Source organism: Pristiophorus japonicus, chromosome 8 (assembly GCF_044704955.1).
Source record: "Pristiophorus japonicus isolate sPriJap1 chromosome 8, sPriJap1.hap1, whole genome shotgun sequence".
Taxonomy (NCBI): Eukaryota; Metazoa; Chordata; class Chondrichthyes; family Pristiophoridae; genus Pristiophorus; species Pristiophorus japonicus.
Genome location: NC_091984.1, coordinates 204,255,535 through 204,283,201, shown reverse-complemented (window position 1 = coordinate 204,283,201; position 27,667 = coordinate 204,255,535). Strand labels below are relative to the sequence as shown.

At 41.8% G+C, this 27,667-nt stretch overlaps 1 protein-coding gene across 5 annotated transcripts in view; it reads right to left on the bottom strand.

Annotated features, from left to right (window-relative positions):
• Positions 1 to 27,667, bottom strand: part of clip1a (CAP-GLY domain containing linker protein 1a) — a 207,272-nt gene that overhangs the window by 131,859 nt on the left and 47,746 nt on the right. For all 5 annotated transcript variants that reach the window (XM_070887798.1, XM_070887801.1, XM_070887802.1 and 2 more), the window contains one exon: positions 19,378 to 19,958. In XM_070887798.1, coding sequence (XP_070743899.1) covers positions 19,378 to 19,958 — 581 coding nt within the window. The remainder of the gene's footprint in view (positions 1 to 19,377; positions 19,959 to 27,667) is intronic.

The following is a 27,667-nucleotide window of genomic DNA, read 5'->3' as shown; positions in this document are numbered from 1 at the left end:
GGTACAGCATTAAGCTTCTTAGATTTCAATAGGGCATTGATTTTATAAAATTCCAGGTGTACAGGATTATTTTAATTGCAGCTCTGTAAAATCATCATAAACTAAAACAAATGCAGTTATGTTGGATACAGCTATGATTTTATCTGAGGTCACAACACTATTTGCAGTGGTTTGTTGCACCAAGCCAAGTCTACCAGACTGTAGTCTGGCACTTCATGTACAGTAGTTGGATATGCAAAAAAACCTAATTTGGGAATAGTTGTAGTTTCTAAATTAAATCAGTGATTTGTCAATGACCATATTCTTAAAACTTAAATGAAACCTGCACTGGCAGTTTTGGATGGGTTATGACTCATCAAACCATTGTACATCTAATTGGACACATAGCTAGTATCTATGTATATCCAAATTGTTAACACATTTTTATATTCTTTCAGAATGTATTTCACAATTCAGAGTTAGGAGCTGTTTTTCCAAAAAATAGAACTAAAAAAATGGCATTTGGCAAGAATGCAAAACTTCCCATTATTGAACAGAATTATTTTTAAAACATAAAAGGCTCTCATATTTTCTTAAATATTATTTCAAAACTTTGAAAGCAGGATACCAGGCAAAGGTGTGGTCCGATAGATATTAAACACACAAAAATGGATGGGACAGAATTTGAAGTTTTTAATTTTAAAACTAGCTGATTTAGCAGGCTTTGTGCATCTGAAACATCTTTGTGATACTTAGTTACTAATCTGTCCTGTCCCTTTAAGGTTACAACTCAAGTACTCCACATGGGAATCAAAGTAATTTGAAGCTGTTTGCAATTGTATCTTAGTTCAACTAGAGGTCAGTGAGTAGCTTGCAAATTTCAGGCTCCAGATTAACCAAGTGGCTTAGTGTTAAATATACATTATGTAGAATAAAAACATATAGACTAGGAAGGTCTCAAATCTGATTGCTGGTCTGTGATGAGTTCAGGAACTCAGTATATCAAGCTAGGGTAGCAATGAATGTGCTAGAATTGGCCAGTGTCCTAGTAATGGGAGGGGTGGCAGGGGATTGGGGGGGGGGGGGGGTTGGGGGGAGGAAATAGCATTACTGCTCTTAATGACTAGCTAGTGATTTTACAGAAGTGTGCTTGTGTGTACACTATCACCCCCGGCAACCAAATTTTAATTTGATTTTATATGTTTTAAAGTTTAATTTGTTTTAATTGCCGGGTTTTTAGTGTCCCCCTCCCCTTTTATAGGGGGCACTTGTAAATTATGGTTTTAGAGCCCAAAAAAAAAATACAAAAATACAAAAAAAAAGGGCCTTGGGAAATGTTTGGGGTGTCCCCCAGATCGGGGGGCCACTTGATTTAATGTTTACTTTTTGTCCCCAAAAAGAGTTGTGTGTACACTGACTGGGTGAGGACAGATAGGATTTGGTGAAGATAGCCCCATCATTGAATAGCCTACCAATACTCAATGTTAAGACTTTGGCCAGCAAGACAAGATATCAGAGGAAACCATATCCCAGAATGAACATAAGAAACACAAGAACATAAGAAATAGGAGCAGGAGTAGGGCATTTGGCCCCTTGAGCCTGCTCCACCATTTAATAAGATCATGGCTGATCTGATCATGGACTCAGCTCCACTTCCCTGCCCACTCCCCATAATCCTTTCTTCCCTTGATCCCAACTGCAGGAGAGGGTGAAGGAAGGGGATAGTTTTTATAAAAACCAACAGAAATATGCATTTAATTTGTTTTAATTGATTATAGTAAATGTTAGCAAAGTACACTTATTTAAAGGAGTGAGAGAATAAAGATTTTTTTTGCCATTGTTGAAAAGTCATTTATCATCAAAGCAAGCAAATAATACTGCCTCTCAGAGTAAGCAAATAACTGCATGGAACAGCACAAAAGGAAGGAAGAACAAAATAAGTGAGTGGAAGAGCAAAACAACAAGCAAATGAAACAAAAAGTGAGAAGAATAAACAGACAAGCTTTCAAAAGAATGATTGAGCATTTTTTTAAAAAAAAGGAATGCTCAGAGGAATAAAAGGGACAAGAGCAAAACAGCATGATTGGCAGAGTTAGAGACCACAGCACACACACAAGCTCCAGGGAAAAGAGCATTTCAAAGAACGAGAGGAATGTGAAGGAAAACATCTACAGGGTATAAAAGAATGGTAGTTGTGTGAAAGTTATTTGGAGCAATGTGAAAGAGCAGCTCATGAGCATGTGTGCAAGGCATTGAGAAACAGCAAGCATGACAGAGATTTGGGAAATCAGCCACAGTTCTTGCTCGATTGCTATTCAATGATCCCAGATGGAAAGTATGCATGTGCGGAGAAATAAAATGAGTAAAGGATTTTTGAAGCCCTCCATGATTGAATTACCTGCCTACACACATATGGAAGAACCACTTAGCCAAGATATTTACAGTCACCGATTAAACAATAAGCAAGAATCAGCACCCTTAGAAGAGGAGAGGAAAAAAATTGAAGAAAATATTCACAAAAGTACAGTATAATCAAAAGCAAGCAATTACTGCCTCTACTCAATGCACAAATCAAGGTACCAGGTTTTGAATAGCACATTTATGTCCAGGTTAACAGTGACATAAATGTGCCATCATTACTACATGTCAGTGCAACCAGAATTTGCTTGGAAACAATGGCCCAGAATTTGCTGGGAAAATAACGAGTTTAAATGTGCACGCCATTATTAGTGTTTCTGTTTCTTTCTCCATCCTTAAATCTCATTGGATAAGGAGATAAGACTGTTGGTCCCGTCATTCACCAAGCTCCCAGACCAAGCTGCGCCATTATCAGCAAGCACTTCCAGCAATTTATGCTGCAAAAGATTTCGAGCTGAATGGTGAGGAAAACATTTAATTAACGAGGCACATTCCAGCAAATTCTAGGCCAGGAATATATCCCCAGTTGACTTTTACTGGTGTATTACCAACCTTTCAGGAAGCAATTACTTCACTTCCATGTCACCACATTACAATCTCTTAAATTATATTTACTGTTTAACAAGCCAGGCTGTCAATACAGTAAATCCTAATTTTAATCACCTATACACAAAAGTAATGGTACCGAAACATAATCGTGTGTTCTCCCTATACTGTTTGCATCACGCCCACTTCACCCGCAGAATCATTCAGCACAACTTCACTATTCTCCACCCATAAATCTGGTGTCTGAATGAGCACATTGTCAAATTAGGATCCATATTCAGATTAAACTAAAGCTAGAGCAGGAGTAAGCCATTCAGTCCCTTGACCCTGTTCTGCCATTCAATGATATCATGGTTGATCTGCATCCTAACTCCATCCACCCACCTTAGCTCCATATCCCTTAATAGCAAAAATCTATTGATCTCAGATTTAAACATTAATTGACCTAGTACTACTGCTTTTTCTGGTAAAGAGTTCCACACTGATTTCTAACTTCTCTCCTGAATGGCTTGGCTCTGATGTTAAGAAAATGTCAACTTGTCCTAGACTCCCCCCACTGGCCCCCACAACAGTGGTAAATGTTTTTCCTCTACCCTATCAATTCCTTTCAAAATCCGAAAAACTTCAATCAAATCTCCCCTTAACCTTCTACATTCCAGGTAATACAAGCCTAGTTTATGTAATCTCTCCTCATAATCTAAACCCTTGGAGCCTTGGAAACATGCTGGTGAATCTGCTCTGCACTCCTTCCAAAGCCAATACATCCTTTCCAAGGTGTCATGCCCAGAACTCGTCGCAGTACTCCAGATGTGGTCTAACCAAGGTTTCGTATAGCTGTAGCAAAACTTCCTACCCATTATATTCTAACCCTCTAGTTATAAATACTAACATTTCATTAGACTTTTTGATTACTTTTGTACCCGACTAGTACATTTTAGTGATGTGTACAAAGACCCCTAAATCTCTCTGGAGCTCCACTGTTTCTAGGTTTTCACCATTTTAATACAATACTCAGAGCGATCCTTTTTTAGTCCAAAATGGATGACCTCGCACTTGCCTGCCTTGAAATCCATCTTCCACAGTATTGTCCACTCAAGTGATCAATGACTCTTTGTAATTTTATGCTCCCATCTGCACTACATACTATGCCACCAATCGTTGCATCATTGGAAAACTTGGTATATGGCTTTCTATTTTGTTATCAAAGTCATTAATAAATAGTGAATAGTTGAGGCCCCGGCACAGGTCCTTGTGGGACACCACTAGTCATTGCCTTCCAATTTGACTATCTACCCATTATCCCTGTTCTCTGTCTTCCACCACCTAACTAATCTCCTAACCAGATCAAAACATTTCTTTCAATTTGGAATGAAGTCTGTTTTGAACCAGTACAGAAATGGTACTAATGGAGATTATTACAGGTCAGATTTCAGATGTCAAAGATATTCTTAAATAATAAACATTACCCTACAACCAATTAACTTAATCTTACAAAGAAACCTAGGCACATACTATGAGTTGGATAATATCACAATTGTGATGATGCTGCTCCAGCTCTGCACAAATAGCCACACTAAAATGAAAAGTGAAAAGAACTTGTATCATCCAAAAATGGAAATGTTCATTCAAAGAAATATACCTCATACCTTCTCAGATTGGCATGTTACAGTCTGATCTGTTGGTTGTACAAATATTTATATCACAATATCATCATTTTCCTTCTACATGTTGAATTCAAATATCTTAGATTTAAAGGATATCTGGCAGATGATAAATCAATTTGTGGGAGCATTTATTCACATGGTAACAATTAAATTTCACTCCAAATGAACATGACACACAACCAGCCTGGCTAGTCACTACACATTTATGATAATTTCTACATAAATGCCAATTTATACACACACACACACACATATACTGGAATACCATACTGCTTTGAAATCATTGTACGTACATAGTATTAAAAAATAAGTGATATTTTTGGATGACTAATAGTACATCTATCCTCAAAGGACTTAGTCAAAATACTTGAAATGGAAAGAATCTCACGTCAAGTCGAACAAAAATTTAAAGTACACATTTTCTTTACCTGAAAAAAAGTCTCAACTTTTACACAAAATCTCAAAAGTAACTGCTGTTGTAGTTCTAGGGATTCCCCACAACATATTGCTGAATAATTAGAAATTCCACGGTCTGGCAATTGAACATTCCTTACCATATCACAGGTCTAATCTGTCAAGTGCTGATAATACTATACATCGGTGAATGTATCCCAAGGAGTTAGATAGAACTGCAGAGTAACTGCAAGAGCTACTTTAGTACCTCATCAGTAGCAATAGTGTAATTTAGATCCTTTTCAATATATCATGAAAGGGAAATAAAAATACGCTTTCAGCGCCTTCGATGGCTTGTTGGGGAAACGCACTGCAAGGTATAATACTAAACCACACAAAAAAGAAATGTTCCAGGTCAATTCCTGGTCTTTGCTAAACACACCCAAAGTGATATTAGGAGCACTACAATGTGCTCTCCGTGCCCCTGAGGTAAGGAGGAAAACAAGATCAGCTAACAGTACCACTTCTGATTGCTATCCAATAATCTGTGTTGGATGGTGCACATGTTAGCATTGGGCAAATACAAGATCAGATAAAGAGGAAATATGACGGAATATGTCTATATAATACAGATCAGACAAGTTTCTGGCACTTGCATACTTTTCAAGTTTGATTAAAGCAAGTCTTAGAGGTTGCTAAACCCGTCAAGAGAAGTGTGATGTTTTATTGCCACATCAGATGTTACAGAACAGACCAGTTCTCATTTCTTCAGAGTATTTTAAGATATTCTGACAATCTTTCTCAATGAAAAAACATTCAGTATCAAAATACCAGACAGGAGACTTGATATTGTAGGATGATAGGGAGAATACATGAATGTCAATGAATCTCCTTGATGTCAAAGAAGATACAGGTTGTAGTATCATACTGCCATTTTCCTTTGACTATGAAATAACCGTAATAGTTAACATAACTGTTTCAATGCTTGTTGAAAAGAAAAACTTCTCAGCGACACCTTTTGAGGGCCACAGATGGAACAGCTTTACAAACAGCAGACTGCAGCATAGTAAACTGCTCTATGCAAGTGAAAAAGTGATTAGTGAAGGTCATCTAGGCTGACTCATCAAGATATTATTGGCCTTTAGCACACATTTTTGAAGGGGCTGCCAAAAGACCCAATATGGATTATTGCATATAAATAAATTGGATCCAAGAGTACTGTGCTGTCAGTCATCATCATAGGCAGTCCCTCGAAAACAAGGAAGATTTGCTTCCACTCTAAAAGTGAGTTCTTAGGTGACAGAACAGTCCAATGCGGGAATTACAGTCTCTGTCACAGGTGGGAAGGAAAGAGTGGGTGGGAAGACTGGTTTGCCGCACGCTCCTTCCGCTGCCTGCACTTGCTTTCTGCATGCTCTCGGCGACGAGACTTGAGGTGCTCAGCGCCCTCCCGGATACTCTTCCCCCACTTAGGGCGGTCTTTGGCCAGGGACTCCCAGGTGTCGGTGGGGATGTTGCATTTTATCAAGGATGCTTTGAGGGTGTCCTTGAAATGTTTCCTCTGCCCACCTGGGGCTCGCTTGCCATGTAGGAATTCCGAGTAGAGCGCTTGCTTTGGGAGTCTCGTGTCAGGCAAGCGAACAATGTGGCCCGCCCAACGGAGCTGCTCGAGTGTGGTCAGTGCTTCAATGCTGGGGATGTTGGCCTGACCGAGGATGCTAACGTTGGTACGTCTGTCCTCCCAGGGGATTTGCAGGATCTTGCGGAGATATCGTTGGTGGTTATTTCTCCAGCAATTTGAGGTGTCTACTGTAAATGGTCCACATCTCTGAGCCATAGCCCTGTAGACTATAAGCTTGGTGCCAGATTTGAGGGCTTGATCTTCGAACACTTTCTTCTTCATGGCGGCCGAAGGCTGCTCTGGCGCACTAGAGGCAGTGTTGAACCTCGTCGTCGATGTCTGCCCTTGCTGATAATAGGCTCCCGAGGTATGGAAAGTGGTCCATGTTGTCCAAGGTCGAGCCGTGGATCTTGATGACTGGGGAGGGGGGATGGGGAACAGTGCTGTGTGGCGGGGTCAGATTGGTGGAGGATCTTTGTCTTACGAATGTTTAGTGTAAGGCCCATGCTTTTGTACGCCTCAGTGAAGATGTTGACTATGACTTGGAGTTCAGTAGCTAATGACTGACTGCATTAAGATGGATCTAAAAGTTCTCTGGTCAATACAAACTTATCTCTATATACCTCAGGTGTGGAAAAGACAATTTACATTTTACAATTGTCAGGTCATTTGCTTATAAATATATGAAAATCAAGGAACAAGATATAATACACTACTAGTTAATTTGTTGAAACTAATCTTACACAAGAACATAACTGAAGCTGGAGTAGGCCATTTGGCCCTTCGATCCTGTTCCGTCATTCAACAAGATCATGGCTGATCTTCGACCTAAATTCCACCTTCCCGCATTATCCCACATCCCTCAAATTTATTGACCTCCATCTTGAATATACTCAATGACTGAGCGTCTATCACTCGCTGGGGTAGAGTATTCCAAAGATTCACAACCCTTTGAGTGAAGATGTTTCTCCTCAACTCAGTCCTAAATGGCCTAACCCCTCATTTTGTGACTGTTGACCTTGTGTTCTAGATTCCCCAACCAGGGGAATCATTTTCCCAGCATTAACCCGGTCAAGCCCCTTAAGAATTTTATGTTTCAATTAGATGATCTCTCATTCTTCTAAACTCTCGGGAACATAAGAAATAGGAACAGGAGTAGGCCATACGGCCCCTCGAGCCTGCTCCGCCATTCAATAAGATCATGGCTGATCTGATCATGGACTCAGCTCCACTTCACTGCCCGCTTCCCATAACCCCTTATCGTTTAAGAAACTGTCTATTTCTGTCTTAAATTTATTCAATGTCCCAGCTTCCACAGCTCTCTGAGGCAGCAAATTCCACAGATTAACAATCCTCAGAGAAGAAATTTCTCCTCATCTGTTTTAAATGGGCGGCCCCTTATTCTAAGATCATGCCCTCTAGTTCCAGTCTCCCCCATCAGTGGAAACATCCTCTCTGCATCCACCTTATCAAACCCCCTCATAATCTTATACGTTTCGATAAGATCACCTCTCATTCTTCTGAATTCCAATGAGTACAGGCCCAACCTACTCAACCTTTCCTCATAAGTCAACCCCCTCATCTCCGGAATCAACCTAGTGAATCTTCTCTGAACTGCTTCCAAAGCAAGTATATCCTTTCATAAATATGGAAAACAAAACTGCACGCAGTATTCCAGGTGCGGCCTCCAATACCCTGTAGCAAGACTTCCCTGCTTTTATACTCCATCCCCTTTGCAATAAAGGCCAAGATTCCATTGGCCTTCCTGATCACGCTGTACCTGCATACTATCCTTTTGTGTTTGATGCACAAGTACTCCCAGATCCCGCTGTACTGCAGCACTTTGCAATCTTTCTCCATTTAGGTCTAGTCTACTCAATCTCTCCTCATAGGGCAATCCCCTCATCACAACAACCAGCCTATGAACCTTTGGTGCACTCCCTCAAAGGCAAGTATGTCTTTCCTTAAGTAAGTAGACCAAAACGTTACACAGTACTCCGGGAGTGGCCTCACCAATGCCCTGTATAATTGTAGTAAGATTTCTTTACTCTTATACTCTAATCCTTTTGTAACAAAAGCTAACATACCATTTGTTTTCCTAATGTTAACTTTCTGTGATTCATGTACAAGGACACCCTCTGAATGTAAACATTTCCCAGTCTCTCACCATTCAAACAATATTCTGCTCTTTGTTTTTTTTCTACCAAAGTGGGTAACTTCACATTTTCTCACAGTATATTCCATTTGCTATGTTCTTGCACACTGAGTCAACATGACCATATCCCTCTACAGCATGTGTGTCCTCCTCACAACTTACTTTTCCACCTAACTTTATCAGCAAACTTAGATACGTTACACTCAGTCCCTTAATCTACATCATTAATATAGATTGTAAATAGCTGAGGCCCAAGCACTGATATTTACAGTACCCACTAGTTACAGCCTGCCAACCCAAAAAAGTCCTGATTATTCCCACTCTCTTTTCAGACATTAACCAATCCTCCATGCTAATATATTGCCCCTAATCCCAGGAGTCCTAATTTTGTGTAATAACCACTTATGTGCCACCTTATCAAATGCTTTTTGAATATCCAAAAACACTACATCCACTGGTTCCCCCTTATCGATCCTACATCTTCAAAACAAGGGAGGGGGTGATTCTGGACTTAATTTTCAGGAATGAAGCAGGGCAGGTGAAAGGGGCATCAGTGGGAGAGCATTTTGTTTTGGTGCTAGTCATCATAATTCACAGTTAGACTTAGGATAGTTTTGGAGAAGGACAAAGATAGACCAGAAATAAAAGTTCGCAATTGGGGAAAAGCCAATTTTACTAAGCTGAGATGTGATTTAGTCAAAGTGGACTGGCAACAGCTACTTGAAGGTAAATCAGTGTCAGAGCAGTGGGAGGCATTCAAGGAAGAGATCGTGAGGGTTCAGAACAAGTATATTCCCTTAAAGAAAAAGGGTGGGACTAACAAATCTAGAGCCCCCTGGATGTCAAAGGGCATACAGGGTAGGATAAAGAAAAAAGGGAGTCTTATGACAGATACCGAGGCTCAATACTGCAGAAACCCTCGGAGTATAGAAAGTGCAAGGGTGAAATTAAAAAGGAAATTAGGAAAGCAGAGAGCATGAAAAAATACTGGCAAGTAAAATCAAGGAAAACCCAAAGATGTTCTATAAGAGCAAGTGGATAACTAGAGAAAGAGTAGGGCTTTTTAGAGATCATGAAGGTAATGTGTGTGTGGAGGTGGAAGACGTGGGTATGGTTCTTAATGAATACTTTGCATCTGTTTTCACAAAAGAGAGGGGCGATGCAGACGTTGCAATCAGGGAAGAGTGTGAAATATTAGATGAAATAGACATAGAGAGGAAGTATTAAAAGGTTTAGCATCTTTGAAAGTGGATAAATCCCCAGGCCTGGATGAAATGTATCCCAGGCTGTTAAGAGAAGCAAGAGAGGAAATAGCAGAGGCTCTGACCATCATTTTCCAATCCTCTCTGGTTACAGATGTGGAGGACTGGGGGACTGATAAGGTTGTACCATTGTTTAAAAAGAGAGAATGGGATATAGACCAAGTAATTACAAGCCAGTCAGCTTAACATCGGTAGTGTGAAAATTATTGGAAAAAATTCTGAAAGACAGGATAAATCTTCATTTAGAAAGACACGGATTAATCAAGGACAGTCAGCATTGATGTGTTATGGGAAGGTCGTGTCTGACTAACTTGACTGAATTTTTTGAGGTGGTAATTACGAGGGTCGATGAGGGTAGTGAGTTTGATGTAATGTATATTATATAATGTATATATGTAATTATATAATGTATATAATGATCTTGTTGAATGGTGGTGCAGGCTCGAAGGGCCAAATGGCCTACTCCTGCACCTATTTTCTATGTTTCTATATGAATTTTAGCAAGGCTTTTTATAAGGTCCCACATGGTAGACTGGTCAAGAAAGTAAAAGCCCTTGGGATCCAAGGCAAAGTGGCAAGTTGGATCCAAAATTGGCTCACGGGCAGGAAGCAAAGGGTAATGGTCGATGGGTGTTTTTGTGACTGGAAGGCTATTTCCAGTGGGGTTCTGCAGGGCTCAGTACTTGGTCCCTTGCTTTTTGCGGTACTGATCAATGATTTAGACTTGAATGTATGATTAAGAAGTTTGCAGATGTCACAAAAATTGGCCGTGTGGTTGATAATGAAGAAGAAATCTGTAGACTACAGGAAGACATCAATAGACTGGTCTGGTGGGCAGACAGTGACAAATGGAATTCAATCCGGAGAAGAGTGAGGTAATGCATTTGGGTAGGGCTTACAAGTCAAGGGAATACACAATAAATGGTAGGACACTAAGAAGTGTAGGGGAACAAAGGGACTTTGGAGTGCATGTCCACAGATCCCTGAAGGTAGGTCAGGTAGATAATGTGGTTAAGAAGACATACGGGATATTTGCCTTTATTAGCCGAGGCATAGAATACAAGAGCAGGGAGGTTATGCTTGAACTGTATAAAACACTAGTTAGGCCACACAGCTAGAGTACTGCGTGCAGTTTTGGTCACCACATTACAGGAAAGATGTGATTGCACTAGAGAGGGTACAGAGGAGATTTACGAGGATGTTGCCTGGACTGGAGAATTTTAGCTATAAGGAAAGATTGGATAGGCTGGGATTGTTTTCTTTGGAACAGAGGGAAACTGAGGGGAGACCTAATTGAGGTGCATAAAATTATGGGGGGCCGAGATAGAGTGGATAGGAAGGACCTATTTCCCTTAACAGAGGGGTCAGCAACCAGAGGGCATAGATTTGAAGTAATTGGTAGACGGTTCAGAGGAAATTTGAAGGGAAATAGTTTCACCCAGAGGGTGAAATTCGCTGCCTGAAATGGTGGTACAGGCAGAAATCTTCACCACATTTAATAAGTACTTGGATATGCACTTGGTGCCGTAACCTACAAGGCTACGGACCAAGAGCTGGAAAGTGGGATTAGGCTGGATCGCTCTTTGTCGGCTGGTAAACATGATGGGCCAAATGGCCTCCTTTCATGCGGTAAATTTCTATGATTCTATGAAAAAACAAACAGATTTGTCAAGCACGATTTACCTTTCATAAAACCATGTTGACTGCCTAATCATATTACAATTTTCTAAGTGCCCTGTTACCACATCATTAATAACAGATTCCAGCATTCTGCCGACTGCTGATATTTGGCTAACTGGCCTATAGGTTCTCATTTTTTCGCTTCCTCCTTTCTTAAATAATGGGGTTATGTTTGCTACCTTCCAATCCTTGGGGACTGTTCTAGAATCTAGGGAATTCTGGAAGATCAATACCAATGCATCCACTATCTCCACAGCTACCTCTTTTAAAACCCTAAGATGCAGGTCTCCGGTCTAGGGGATTTGCCGCCACTTAGTCCCATTAATTTCTCCAGTACTAAGTTATTATTTACACTGATTTCTTTCTCTCTAGACCCTTGGTTCCCCATTATCTTCAGAAAGTTTTTTGTGTCTTCTACTGTGAAGACAGATACAAACTATTTGTTTAATGCCTCTGCCATTTCCTTATTATCCATTATAATTTCTCCTGTCTCTAGTGGGTCCACGTTTACTTTCACTAATCGCTTCATATTTACATACCTATAAGAAACATTTACAATCTGTTTTTATGTCTATTGCTAATTTACACATTCTTTTTTCTCTTTCCTCAACAATTTCTTGGTCCTCCTTTGCGGAATTTTAAAAGCGTCCCAATCCTCAGGCTTACTACTCTTTTTGGCAACATTTTAAGCCTCTTCCTATGATCTAGCTTCAATTTCTCTTGTTAGCCACGGTTGGACCACTTTTCCTATAGGGTTTTTATGCCTCAAAGAAATTATTAATTGTTGTAAATTATGTATTAACTCTTTAAATGCTAGCCATTGATCGGGAAACTACATTAAAAGGTATGATGGTAGACAATCTGCCTCAGCCACCTCGCCCCTCATACCTACGTAGTTTGCTTTGTTTAGAATTAAGATCCTAGTTTAGAAATTAACTAAATCACTTTCAAATTCAATATAAAATTCTAGTCACTCTGCCCTAAAGCCCCTTTACTACAAGATTATTAATGAACCCTTTCTCAATGCACAATACTAGATCCAAAATAGCCTGTTCCCTAGTTGGTTTCTCAACATACTAATCTAGAAAACTATCTTGTATACATTGCATGAACTTATCCTCCATACTATTACTGCATATTTGGTTTGCCCAGTCTATATGTAGATTAAAGTCCCCCATGATTACTGTATTACCCTTGTTACATGTGTCTCTAATTTCCTGATTTATACTCTTTCCTACATTACAACTATTGTTTGGAGGCCTATAAACAACTCCCATCAATGTTTTCCGTCCCTTGCTGTTTCTTAGCTCCACCCAAACTGATTCTACTTCTTGATTTTCTGAGCTAAGATCCTTTTTTTCTACTGTCTTTATCCCATCCTTTATCAGGGCTACCCCTCCTCCTTTTCCATTTTGCCTATTTTTTCTAAAAGTTAAGTATACTGGAATATTTAGTTCCCAACCTTGATTACTTTACAATGGCTATTAGATCGAACCTATTAATTTCTATCTGCGCTATTAATTAACGACAGTGTAATAGTTCATACTAAGAACACCGACAATACAAATATCTAGTGAAAAACAACTGAGGTTGGCTTTGTAACTTACAAGTACAAAGCCATTCAGTTTTAATGAGTTGAGCAAGTTAAATATTCCATTGCCCCATTTTGTCTGCTTGGTTACATCATGGGTGCTCAAATGAAATAAAAATAGAATTGAAAAAGACTCCTTATTTTAAAGAAACCTGCATTCTACTGAATTGTTACATATTCCTAAACACTGTAATAGGAGACACCCAGACACTTCGTCTCTCAGTTCTTCCTCATTATTATGTTTTATTATTTAGGATCACAGTCAATAGGGAGGACAAGAACTTCTGATGTTTTGTGTAGAGCTGCCCTGATGTAACATCATGATATGAATGGAAAAATCGACTGTGGACAGCACTCCCTAATTCCACCTTCACGTCTGGGGTTGGAGCGGAGGGAGGGGGGGGGGGGGGGGGGCGCGGGAGTCGAATACAAAATGGCTACTCTTAGACAATGACTAATTCAAATTTTTCAGGTAACAGTTTTGCCATGCTTTGCTATGGAGCAATGGGACATGAATTTGCTCCCACACAGGTTCCTTATCTCTGGCCTGCCATTATCGGAGGATCTGAGTACAGGTTAGACACGTCCATCCAGAAAGGAAAGGAAAATGGCCAGAATCAAGAGGATCACTTTCATGCACTTCGAACGGCCATTATTCATTGGCATTGGCAGAGGAGTGGGAAATATAAAAACATTTCCTGTGTACAAGAAAATGCTATGTTTTAATCATGGGTTCTAAAATTGAAGTAAAACAAAACTTTAAATTGTAGAAGTGAAAGTTAACAGTTAGGCGAGTGACAGTTACGAATCATTTGTACAAAATAAACTCCACTTTAGATATTACGAGCTCAATTTTGGCAAGGAGTTGCTGTTTTTTTTGGAGCAACTTGATTTTTTTGGAGTATCTTAAAAATCCCCATTTTGCACATTCAATTTGCGCCAGTGTAAGTGAGCTGGCTAGGATTTTTTTTAGTTTATTTTTTTCTCTCAAAAGGGGGCGCTACCAACCACCTATGCCAGTTTTGGCCATTTAGGTCACCTAATAGTTACTCAGCAAACCCTTGCGGAGCGTTAAGAAATCAGCGCAGGTAGGTACATCGGAGGCCATTCAGCCTGGGATAGGGGTGGGAAGGGAAGTGGAGAGGATCTTGCACTAAGACTTACAAAGCACTAAACAAAGCACAAAAAGTAATAAGCATTCAAGAAGAAATAAAAAAATAAAACTTAGTCCTATCTGAAAACTTGGCCCGGGGAGGCGCACATAGGCTGCAGGAAACAAACTCACTGGACAGGCTGCAACAGTCTGCAGCAAGGGCAAAACACAAGCAGCTACTTCAACAGCGGGCGGCCGGTGTAGGAGGCCAATAGGCCTGGGATAGGTGCGGGATGATCGGGAGACCACTCGGCCAGGCATAGGGGCGGGACGACCGGGAGACCATTCGGCCAGGGATAGGGGTGGGAACTGCCGATATCAGAGCACACAAAGGCTGCAGGAAGCAAACTCACTGGACAGCAAAATATAAGCAACTACGATTCCTTTTAAAAAAATGGCTGACTGCCAAATTTCAGCGCTACTGCGCATGCACGGACATCGTGACCCGACTCCAATGCGCATGTGCAGACGTCCCGGCACTGTTTTCAGCGCAGGACGCTGGCTCCGCCCCCGACTCGACTGACCACGCTGTGCGACGACCGAGGAGAGGCCAGACAGCGGTCAAAGTAGGGAGCAATTTTTTCGGCGCACTTATCAACGGAGAAAAGCATCGCATCTCCGGTAAGTGCGCCGAAAAAAGGGCTGGGCCAAAATTGAGCCCTACCTACTTAAAGATTAGGGATGTGACTTAAAGAGCTGAGTGATTAATATTGACAAGTGCAGTACAAGAACTACTTTCCATATTAGACAATCAGATTGTGAAACTTATTAGGTATATTAAACCCATTTAATTAAAACTAGACCGCTGGTCTGTAGGATCAAGCATCTAAGACAAAGAATTGTGACCGGCTTAATTAAGCACTACCTGTTGAGTTAACCATACTGTTTGGCTCAAATATCCTGATTAAATGCAAACCAAACCTAACTCCAAGCACTAGAAAAGTAAGAAAGGTACCAACACTCAGCAATCATCACAAAAACAACCAATCAAGTCACTCTTTTTTTTAAGCTACCATTGATGGACCAGCAATTCCCACCAAACTGATTAATTGCTCAAACAATTTATTCAGATAGGCAGAATGGAGACTGGTATTAATTTGCCTTCCTAGATGCTGATCAGAAGCTAAGACCCAGTTCCTGAAGCAGATGTAGCTGAGGAATGCCATGTTCATATCTAATCAGCAGTTCCACTTTAGGAAGCGATAAACAACTCAATCAGCATCCCAAAATAAAAATGATGCTGAAGTCCCTCTGCTGAATAGACACACTCAATGACAATACCCCCAAGTTATCAAAGGAGCCTCTTCCCTGTCCTGAAATATTTGTCTGCGTGTCACTCAAAGGCAGTCTTCAATAAAAAAAATATTCTTCAGAGGCAGTTGTTAGTTGAAACAGTTATCTATGGGAGATAGGAAATAAAGTGCTTATCTGAATAGGCTGCTTCTTTCGTTAATGAAAACTACCCTTAGCACTTAACATATAAATGGGATACACACTGAAGCTTAGCAGACTAAATTTAGTAAATCCTCAGCAGACAAGGTGATTATTAATGAATATGAATTGTCAGCATATTTTAATTTTCAAAAGTAATTTGCGAACTGATGATGCTATACTACAACACTGCATAATTTTTCTACAATTGTTACAAATTGTATTTTGGACACATTACCTGTATGTTCCACTGCAAACTACGGATACTGTATAATTATCTTCCTTTGCAATCAAAAACCATTAGAGTGCTAAAAAATAAACCTCGCTGACGCAACTCTACATATAAATCCAAATTCACAGTAGACTGCTAGGTCCAAGATAGCAAAGTATTAGTTATGTACTAAATGTGACAAGCAACACTGTCATTTAAATAAGATGGACGAGGGTTCAAATTCCATTCCAAGACTCAATCTAGATTGACCAGTGTATTGTCTGAGATTCCAACCTTCAGATGAAACTTTAAATTGAGGTATTTTCTGCCTGTTCAAGTGGACATGAAGAATCTCATGATACTATTCTACAGTAGCTTTACATCCATTGTTTTGGAAAGCCCTTTTATGTCTGTCAGTGAAGACAAAGACAAAAAGAGACACACAAGGATATAAGCAATAAGCTTTGGAACAGGAAGGCTATGAGGTCAGTCAGGTTTGGGTTAAAGGTAATGAGGTTAAATATGCTGGAGAATATTTCAAAGATAGTTGCTTAAGTCAAGTAAGATGACCGACCCATTGGGGAAGTATAGCCTATAGTTTATTTTGCATCCCTACACGAAGATAAGTTGTACTGATTGAACAAAGTGAATTTGATTATAACCGTTGCTCTAAACGTTCATTTGCTGTGAAATAGAGCAACTTAACAATCTGTATCAAGCCATGCCTCACCAAGTGTTAACTCGGTCCACCTACACAGGAACACACATGCAAAAGGCATGAATATCCAGTCAGGGTCACAGGAGCTATTATTGTCACACCCCCGGGTTACGCTATTGTAAAAGTAGATATTGAACAGTGTGAGTCAACCCCCATAAAAGAAAGATGCTCATCTGCTGAGGGGAGTGACCGTATCACTGAACCCCAGAGGATATCTACAGTGACAAATTTATGGTAGTAACAAATATGTTCTGTGAAAGAAATACGCATTTTTTTAATTCCCCTTTTCTGGCCCATATTCTCCTATCCCTCCTTTTCCTTAATATTATGTCTGTAGTGTACTTATGAATGACTCCACGAGGCAATGTGTTGTACTCAAACTGTAGTGAACTTGGTCCTTTATTCCTACCTTCAGAGAGAGGCAGCCACATGGTGGCTCCCCTTTTATACAGCCCCTGCCACCAGGGCAGGAAACCCCAGTCTCCACCAGTGGCACCCTCTAGTGGTGCCAGCATGTATATGCACAGTGTAAACCTTATTGATGTTTACCTGATGTACTAAGTCTCCATCTTATGCAACTATACAATGACTACACAGAGAGTATATCTATAGTCTGCATATATAACACTTAAAGCACTAACATCTTGCTAGGTTATGGTTCCATGGGGCATTGTCAAGTCTCTGGCAATTATTCATGTGTGAGCATTGATGGCGTCAGCAGGTTATTCAGTTGCACATGGCATCACAGTACATAGAAACATAGAAACATAGAAAATAGGTGCAGGAGCAGGCCATTCAGCCCTTCTAGCCTGCACCGCCATTCAACGAGTTCATGGCTGAACATGAAACTTCAGTACCCACTTCCTGCTTTCACGCCATACCCCTTGATCCCCCGAGTAGTAAGGACTTCATCTAACTCCCTTTTGAATATATTTAGTGAATTGGCCTCAACTACTTCCCGTGGTAGAGAATTCCACAGGTTCACCACTCTCTGGGTGAAGAAGTTTCTCCTTATCTCGGTCCTAAATGGCTTACCCCTTATCCTTAGACTGTGACCCCTGGTTCTGGACTTCCCCAACATTGGGAACATTCTTCCTGCATCCAACCTGTCCAAACCCGTCAGAATTTTAAACGTTTCTATGAGGTCCCCTCTCACTCTTCTGAACTCCAGTGAATACAAGCCCAGTTGATTCAGTCTTTCTTGATAGGTCAGTCCCACCATCCCGGGAATCAGTCTGGTGAATCTTCGCTGCACTCCCTCAACAGCAAGTATGTCCTTCCTCAAGTTAGGAGACCAAAACTGTACACAATACTCCAGGTGTGGCCTCACCAAGGCCCTGTACAACTGTAGCAACACCTCCCTGCCCCTGTACTCAAATCCCCTCGCTATGAAGGCCAACATGCCATTTGCTTTCTTAACCGCCTGCTGTACCTGCATGCCAACCTTCAATGACTGATGTACCATGACACCCAGGTCTCGTTGCACCTTCCCTTTTCCTAATCTGTCACCATTCAGATAATAGTCTGTCTCTCTGTTTTTACCACCAAAGTGGATAACCTCACATTTATCCACATGTGGTACATTATACCACATTATACAGTCTGATCTTCTCCTTGGCAAACAGCCACTCCATTATATGGTCACTGAATACTGATCAGAGCCAAGAACTGTGACTGGTTTTACCCCTCCCCAACCCAGGGGTACTGAGGTGAACTGAAATGCTGCCTGGCTAAGATCAGCTAACAGCAGAAGCCAATGATGGAATCTGAGCTGTGGTTCAGTTGCTCAATGAATAAACTTGTGGAGACATTGTTCTGTGAATATACAAGCTGTGTTCAACTCTCCTTTTTGAGACATTCAGCTATTCTGATAAACAGTGTTGCAAACACATTTTATAAACACAGTATTTAACAACTCTTGAGGCATGTTGAAAGAATATTGAAATTATATGGTTGCACTTCTATAACAGACAAGTAGAAAAGTCGTGTGTAAAGACTATAAATAGTGCTGATGCAACTATATTCAAACAAAGACATCAAATTAATCATGAACAAAAATGAACATGGGGTCAGTCTTGGAATCATTGGGAAGAGAAAAATGAACATAGGGCAGTCCTGGAGTCATTGGGAAGGGATCTGAGAGTATGGCAGTACTTGGATTGGGTCTGAGGGTGTACCAGTACTTTGAGGTATCCCAGGGTCCAGGAGCACTGAGAGGAGGGTTCTATTCATGGGATCTGGAATTACAAGGAAAGGAGTCCTGGGACCTGGAAAAATTTGGGAGGGAAGTCTCGGGGTCTGGGAGCATTGGGGCTTGTCCGGGGATCAAGGAACACAGGGATTATAGCCGGAAGTTTGTAAGCATCAAAAGATGTGGGAGTGGGACAGGGCTTTGGGTTCCAGCAAGACTAGGGATTGGGTTTTGGAGCACTGGAGGTAGAGTTTAGCATACCACACAGGTGAATTACTCATTCTGTTTCTTCACTTTGTGTGATGTGTGAAAACCATTTGTGCAGGACCTCATCATAAAATATTAAGTAGTTTAATAGACTTACCAGAACCCGGTCTCCAATCTTTAATTCACGTTCTCCCTTCTTAACAGAGCCAGCTTCTGAAAGGTTCGACACGGATTCACTTGCTGTTTTTAAGAGATTGGTCATGGCTGAAGGCGTTGCAGGTTCCTGAGCTGCAACTGATGCACCTAATGCTGCGTTTTGTGCAGTTGGTGTAGATGGAGCTGTCGCAACACTGACTGATGTAGATGTTGGTGATGTGGCTCTGGAAACAGCTGTTGCAGGAGTCTGTGAACCATTGGCTTCACCATCTGTCATTGGGCTTCGAGACAGTTTTGAGGGTCTTGTAAATATTCCACGCAATGGTTCACACTGGAAATATCGAACCCCGGCAACTGAACCATCATTTTTACCAATTGGTTCATCCAAAACAATTCCAGCCCACTGACCTGGAGCAAATTGACTCTCACCAAGGAACTGGATGAACCCAGGTTTACTACCATTTACCCAGATGCGCTCTCCAATTCTAAAGTCATCCACAAATTCTTCCTGTGCCTCGGAAGTGGATGCACTTGGTGGTGACGTCTCTCCAGATGATGGTTTTGCTGTAGCAGCAACACATGCTGTAAATATAGAAAAAAATATATATTTGTAAACATAATTCCAATGTTTCTTTTTTTAAATATTGTTTTCCCTTTGCTAATCTTTTCCCCTCATCTCCTCTCGGCATTGATTCCTTGTTTGGGGTACAGTTCTATGAGCATTAATCTCTGTCTAGAACCTCATGCAAATGACCATTTATTTGTGATTATTGACAGTAATCATAAGAAGGTTATTATATTGTGACAGGCAACAGAGCTGAACCCAATCTTGTCGTCAACAGACATCCACATGTGCACATTTTTGATTTGTTGGATAGAGTTCAGGACTAGAAATCTTGGCCATTTTCCTTTCCCTAAGCCAGACTTGGAGTTGAATTGTAGTGGCCCTACCACCATCCTGATTGAGATTAACTCACAACAGAACAGAGCAATAAATATTTAAAGTTGTATTGTATATCTATAATTAAACCTCACTATTCCACATCCTAGAATCTTCAATAAAGTTAAGTTTTTCTTCCTATATTATTTAGCTGGGGGAAATGGTTAAAATAAGGTTTAAGAACATAAGAAATAGGAGCAGGAGCAGACCATTTGGTCCCTTGAGCCTGCTCCGCCATTTAATAATATCATGGCTGATCTGATCTTGGGCTCAGCTCCACTTCCCTGCCCGCTCCCTATAACTAGTCAGTCCCTTATCGTTCAAAAATCTGTCTATCTCCACTTTAAATATAGATTCTCTGGGGCAGAGAATTCTGCAGATTTATGACCCTCGAGAAGAAATTCCTCCTCATCTCAGTTCTAAATGGGTGACCCCTTATTCTTAAACAATGCCCCCTAGTTCTAGATTCCCCCACGAGTGGAAACATCCTCTCTGCATCTACCTTGTCGAGCCCCCTCATTATCTTCTATGTTTCAATAAGATCACACCTCATTCTTCTAAACTCCAATGAGTATAGGCCCAACCTACTCATATTTCTTCATGTCAACCCCTTCATCTCAGGAATCAGCCTAGTGAACCTTCTCTGAACTATCTCTTCTTAAATAAGGAGGCCAAAACTGTACGCAGTACTCTAGACCATACCCTGTATAGTTGTAGCAGGACTTCCCAGCTGTTATATTCCATCCCCGTTGCAATAAAGGCCAACATTCCATTTGCCTACCTGATTACTTGCTGTACCTGCATACTAACCTTTTGTATTTCATGCACAAGGACCCCCAGGCCCCTCTGTATCGCAGCATTTTGCAATCTCTCTCCATTTAAATAATAATTTTATTTTTCCTGCCAAAGTGGATAACCTCACACTTTCTCACATTATACTCCATCTGCCAAATGTTTGCCCATTCACTTAGCCTGTCTATATCCCTTTGCAGATTATTTGTGTCCTCCTCAAAACTATCTCTCCTACCCACCTTTGCATCATCAGCAAACTTGGCTACATTACACTCGGTCCCTTCATTCAAATCATTAATATAGATTGTAAATAGTTGATGCCCCAGTAGTCATCATCATAAGCAGTCCCTCGAAGCGAGGATGACTTGCTTCCACACCAAAAAGGGATGAGTTCACAGGTGCTTCAATGTTCCAGATCCCGAACTATATCTTGAAAGGGGGGGGGGGGGGGGGGGGGGGGAAAGAGATGCCTGTGCGTGGATTTTATTACCGTATGGTGGCCGTTGCACACCAGCCACTACACAGGCTTGACAGAGCTAGTTCTTGGTCCAGTGGCAACTGGAGACCAGCTCTGCTGCACGGACCTAACGCACGCACATATCGCAGTGTGGGCTGGCCCGTGCTGCTCCTGGGCCCTTGCCTCTTCTGAGCCCCAAACTCATGCCTCACCTGGGCCCCGGTCCCTTTCATCTATAAATTCTTGCCGCTCCTTCGTCCCTCCTGCTGTGCCTGCCCACACTGCCCCAGTAGTGGCACCCCACTAGTTACCGTTTACCAACCGGAAAATTACCCATTTATCCCGACTGTTTTCTGTTCGTTAGCCAATCCTCTATCCATGAGACTTTTTGAATAAGAAAAGCAACTGGAAATGTCAAAATGCAACAGTTTCCAAAGTCAAAATGTTTTCAATCAGGCTATGGATTTAAAAAAGCAGAAATGTGTTTTTTCCATTTCCTTTACTGTACAAATTACATAGTGATTTCATCAGCTTGGCTCAGCTGGTAAGTTTCACCTTGAAGTCAGAAAGTTATGGCTTCAAGCCCCACTCCAGGACTTCAGCACATAATCTAGGCTGACATCTTTGCACACAATCTAGGCTGACATCTGTGCACACAATCTAGGCTGACATCTGTGCACACAATCTAGGCTGATACTTCACCAACAACTTGCATTTATATCGTGCCTTTAACACAAAAACACACCAAGGTTCTTCACAAAGGCATGATCAGACAAAAATGGACAACTGTTAGGAGCAGTGACCAAAAGCTTGGTCAACGAGATGGGTTTTAAAGGACGGTCTTAGAGGAGATTGGGTTTCAGAAGGGAATTCTAGAGTGTGGGGCCCAGACAGCTGAAGGCAGTATTGAGAGGACACTCCATTATCAGAAGTCTTTCAGATGTTAAACTGAGATTCCATTTGCCTATTCAGGTGCAAAAGATCCCATGAAGACCCAGTAGTTCTTGGCCACTATTCATCCCTACACCAACACCATCAAAACAGATTAACAAATCATTTATCTCACTGGCTGTTTGTGGGACCTTGATATGCATAAATTGGCTGCCACTTTTGCCTACAAAACTAAACAAAACAGCTTGACTGCAATTCAAAAATGTAATTTATTGGTTGTGAAGTGCTTTGGAACTTCTTGAAGACATGAAAGGCGATATATAAATGCAAGTTCTTTCTCATCAGCAAAGTAATTGCTTGGATCATGGCTTTTGGAACGTATTTAACAAAATTATAATTAGCAGGGCAATTAACAATCTTTTGCAGGTATGAGATGTGTTTTATAATAGTAATCGTTACATTCCTGAATAGCATGTTCTAGTATGTTCCAGGCCGAAAATAATTTTGGGGTGATTCAGGTTTTCAGCTGATAAGAGATCTTATTCACAGTTCATTAAGCCTATCTACATACTTGTATTTATATAGCACCTTATCAAATCAAAATATTTCAAAGTCTTCAGTTATTTTGAGTGCAGCACTTGTAATGTAAATAAATGTCATTCTGTGCCTATGCCCCACAAACAGCCATGAGTTGAATGTCCAATTAATCTGTTTTTTTGGTGGCATTGGTTGAGGTAATAATGTTGATACTGGATTCTTTTCCCTTCAATCTGTTTCAGCAAATTCACTGACACACGAACACTTTTAGTCTTAGCAACATAAGACGTTTATTCTGTAGATTCTCCGGCCGGGACCTGTTAAGATAAAGGGAACACTCTCGATTCGAGCCTGTCCACCTTTCTCCTGACAAGTCTCATAACAGTACAAAAGCTCAACACTTATACATTGTTACAGCAGAACACATTTGAGTGACACTCAGTTTATACAATCATTGGTCGATTTCCCCCATAGCATACCCAATTGCAGGCTAACAACTCTTTGACATAGGGCGGGCCCTATGGATGTGTTTACAGTTTCGGTCTTACAAGCATTTCCCTATTTCATGGCTGGATATAGCAGCCCCTCGTCTGACTCATGTCTAACTTTTGCTTTTTCGCCTAACTCGTGTTTGACCACAACTCTGAGTAACCCCTTTTTGTGCTGACATTGTAGTTATCACAGCTTGACATCTTTGGTCAGCCATTTACCCATGATCTCCATCCTTTTGCTACCTTCTCTAGCCATCTACCACTTTCGCAATCCTTTTTCACATTCTCATTCTCCCCTTTTATCATTCCATGATAACCCTGGTGATTATTCCAGGAGTATCGCATTCAGCCGTTCGCATTCTTATTTCTCATACTCTTCTTGATTCTCGAGTAAATCTTTAGTCTGTTGAACCAGATTCCGGGAGCCCGTGACTGTAAGAGTTTGCTCCAATTTTGCCATCATTACTTTACAACAGACATTAAAGCAACCAATAATCAGACAACAGGTAACTATCATCATAACGAGAATAACTGCTCCATGCATTAAATAAGATCCCCAGGATCCTCCAAATAACCAATCCAACCAACTATTTCCTTTCTCTGGGTATACCCCCCTTTTGGGGCATGGGACAGTGAGTGGTCCTATAGTTCCTACTGCAAAGAGGACTGGGAGGGTCGGTGTTGCTGTCTTGAAGGTACCGTTGAGGAGGAACACGAATCCTTCCTTAGCTCTATAACACTTTACGTCGGTGTTGCTAACATTCGTGAACTGCTTATACCACCAATTGCTAGGTTCCCTTGCATTTGAGCCTGATCCTACCAATTGGTAAGCATCAAACGGGTATGCCCATGTTTCTGAGCTGACATGAGTTCCGTTACACTGACTACAGATAACTTGCCTTCCTGCGGTCACGTTCAGGCATCTTTGCTCGTTACAGGTACAGGTAAACTGGCCCTTACGCACTCGACAGTGCTGACGGGCACACTGCGTCTGCACACAGGTGGCGTTCCCGGGGACCAGGGCATATACACAACCCCACCCTTGTCCTGAGAAGCAAAGCGGGTAGCTTGCAATGTCCGAGCATACCGCTCCGTTCTTTCCCTGGGATCCCCTGCACTCAGGATTCATGAAGTCTATTAATTCCACACATCTTCCCGGTATACCCCTTCTATATTCGCCCGTTTGTCCCTCACAGGGTGTGTCTGAGGTATCCGCCGTATATAAGTCGCGGGGAGTCCACCCAGGGGTGGCCACGAACAGGGCCTCTACTGATTGGGCTAGTGGGTAACACACAGTTCGATTACCATGCAATCGGGTATGGGTCTGATAAAATAAGTTATCCTGTAGCCCTTCTAGTTCTGCTAGGATAGCACAATTATACCTGCTAGCTTACACATGTTTAAATAATTTTAAACGATACTATACATTAGTTAACAATAAGATAAGGATAGCTCAGAAAACAGCTAAGTCTGCTTGTTCCTTTCTCCTGCCGTGTTCTTGCCGTTTTTCTTTCTGCCCCAAGGATGTGGTTTATTCAGCTATGGAGGAGAGGAAGTCTGGAACAGAAACAAGGGTTAGGACGACCAGTGAGAGGCTCATTATGAAGTAATAAGTTTAGAGTGGTACAGGTGAACCCAGGCACTTCTCCCTTCAACTTTAGCTGCGGTGGGGGTAGTGAGTATCACTTGAAAGGGCCCCTCCCATCGTGGCTCTAGTCCCTTTCGAATCCATTTCTTAATCAGGACATACTTCCCTGGTGCCACGAGGGACGATTCGGGTAAAACTGGGAGGTCAAGGTGAGCCTCTCGAACCTGGTTGTGAGCTAGTCGCAGAGCCTGAGTCAGAAAAGAACATAGGTGGTCATCAATCGAGCTGGGATACCATATCTAGGAACAATTTCCCTCATTAACACCTTAACAACAGTCTGAGCCTTATTGTCCAGGGTAGTGTAGGCTTCAATCCATCTGCTAAACACATCTACTATTACTAACACATATTGGTAACACTGAACTTTTTGCAACTCAATGTAGTCCAACTGCAAGGTCTCAAAGGGACCTTCTGGTAGGGGCGTCTTACCCCAATCACAGGGGACTCCCTTCCCTGGATTATGCTGTTGGCAAACAAGGCAGCGACTACTGATGTTCTGGGCTAGCATCTGGAGTCTAGGGTGCCACCAAGTGGCCAAAAGCGTGTCACTTGTTGTCCTTGCTCCACAATGAGTAGCAAAATGCATACATTCAATAACCCATAGAGCCAACTCGTCAGACATGCAAGTCTGTTCCGTGGGAGTGGTCCAGAGTTTAGAAACATTGTCATAAGTACATCCATAATCTTTCCACACAGTTTATCTTTTTCAGGAGCGTCCTCCTGTGCTTTAATGACATCTTGGATGGTTGGCATTGGTTTTTCCGAGGCTAACTTATCCTTGGCAGGACTTTTAGTTTGACTCATCATTCTAGGCACCACCATTTGTTGTCCGCAAGAGGCCTGTTTAGCCTCTCTGTCAGCACAGTGGTTTCCTATATCAACAAGAGACTTTCCGGTAGTGTGGGCGGTACATTTAACAATGGCAATACGTTTAGGGAGCATGAGGGCTTGCAACAAATCAGATACTAGTTGCTTATGGGATATCTCATTCCCCTGTGAGGTTAGAAATCCCCTGTTTTTCCATAATTGTCCGAAATCATGGGCTACCCTAAAGGCATACCTAGAGTCGGTATAGATATTGACTTTGAGGTCTTTGGCCAAGATACAGGCTCGGGTGAGGGCGAATAGTTCAGCTTGTTGGGCAGAATAGGCAGTTTCAAAGGCGGCAGGTTCCAAGACCTGATTCTCCTGGTTTACTATGGTGTATCCTGAGATTCGTGTACCTTCTGGATTAATAGAAGAACTTCCGTCAACATACATAAGACAGTCTGGGTCTTCCATTGGTACGTCAACTAAATCTTCCCTGACCGACGAGGCCTCCTGAATTAAAGATAAACAATCATCTTGGGATGGCTCAGTAAGAAAACAGGTCAGATTAATGGCAGTACAGTGCCGAAAGGTCAGCTTAGGATTATTCAGTAGGTTGATCTCATATCTGCTTTGCCTGGCCATGGTAAGGTGTTGAGTCTGCAGTTGGCCCAGGAGGGCAGCTACGGAGTGAGAGGTGTACACAACAATATCCTGCTGGAGGGTAATGTTGGCAGCGGATTGAAGGCTATTGTAGATGGCGGTTAATATTTGAGTACATACAGGGTGCCCCAAGGCAACGGGGTCTATTTTGGAAGAGTAGTAGGCAACAGGCCTATGCTTCTCCCCGTGTTTCTAAGTTAAGACAGCAGTAGCACAGTCTTTCAGGATGATACAATACAGTTGAAAAGGCTGGTCATAGAGGGGCCGGCCCAAAGCCGGAGCTTGCAGCAGTGCTGTCTTTAGTTCCTTAAAGGCTTGGACGTCTGCAATTTTTATTTTAAAGCTGTCTTCCTCATTTGTATACGGGGTAAGGTGCTTAGTCATCAGGGCGACGTTAGGGATCCAGGATCTGCAGTAATTGATCATCCCCAACCACTGTCGCATTTGTTTAGCCGTGCTAGGGACTGGAAACCGGCAAATCGGTTCGTCATCCGGGGAGATTCTCTGTACAATCAAGTTACCTAATCGGGGGACGGTTGGCCAAAGGGGTTGTTCTGGGAGAAGTTAGTGTAAGATCCCCGTCCTCTCCCCCCTTGCCCCCCTCCTCTTCCTTTTTCGTTCCAACGGGAGTTACACTCTCTACTCCAATGTCCTTCTTGCCCACAATTAAAGCATCCATCTCGTCTTTCCCAGCCCCGACCTCTTCCCATACCAGGCCGGGGACAGTAGGGCAGTCCGTAATTAGCAGGGCCCGGGCCATTTGGGTGTTTGGTATAACCGTATCCCTGTTTATCCACCCAATCCTGCATGCAACACTGCGGTTCCATCTGGTATCCCCTTGGGTCGGGTTTTGGTCCTTCCACCTGAGGCGGCTCTTCCTTTCTAGTCACGTATTCAGTCTTGACCCGGGTTGGTGGCACACCTCCCCCTTCTCCTTTCTTTTCCTGCCAATAATATTTAACCGCCCTTTCCCGCCCTTTCCATCTGGGCTTTACTGCCCAATTCATATTATTTGTCCGGATAGCGTGAGCAATCGAATAGGGCAGGCACTGAAGTAGAATAGCG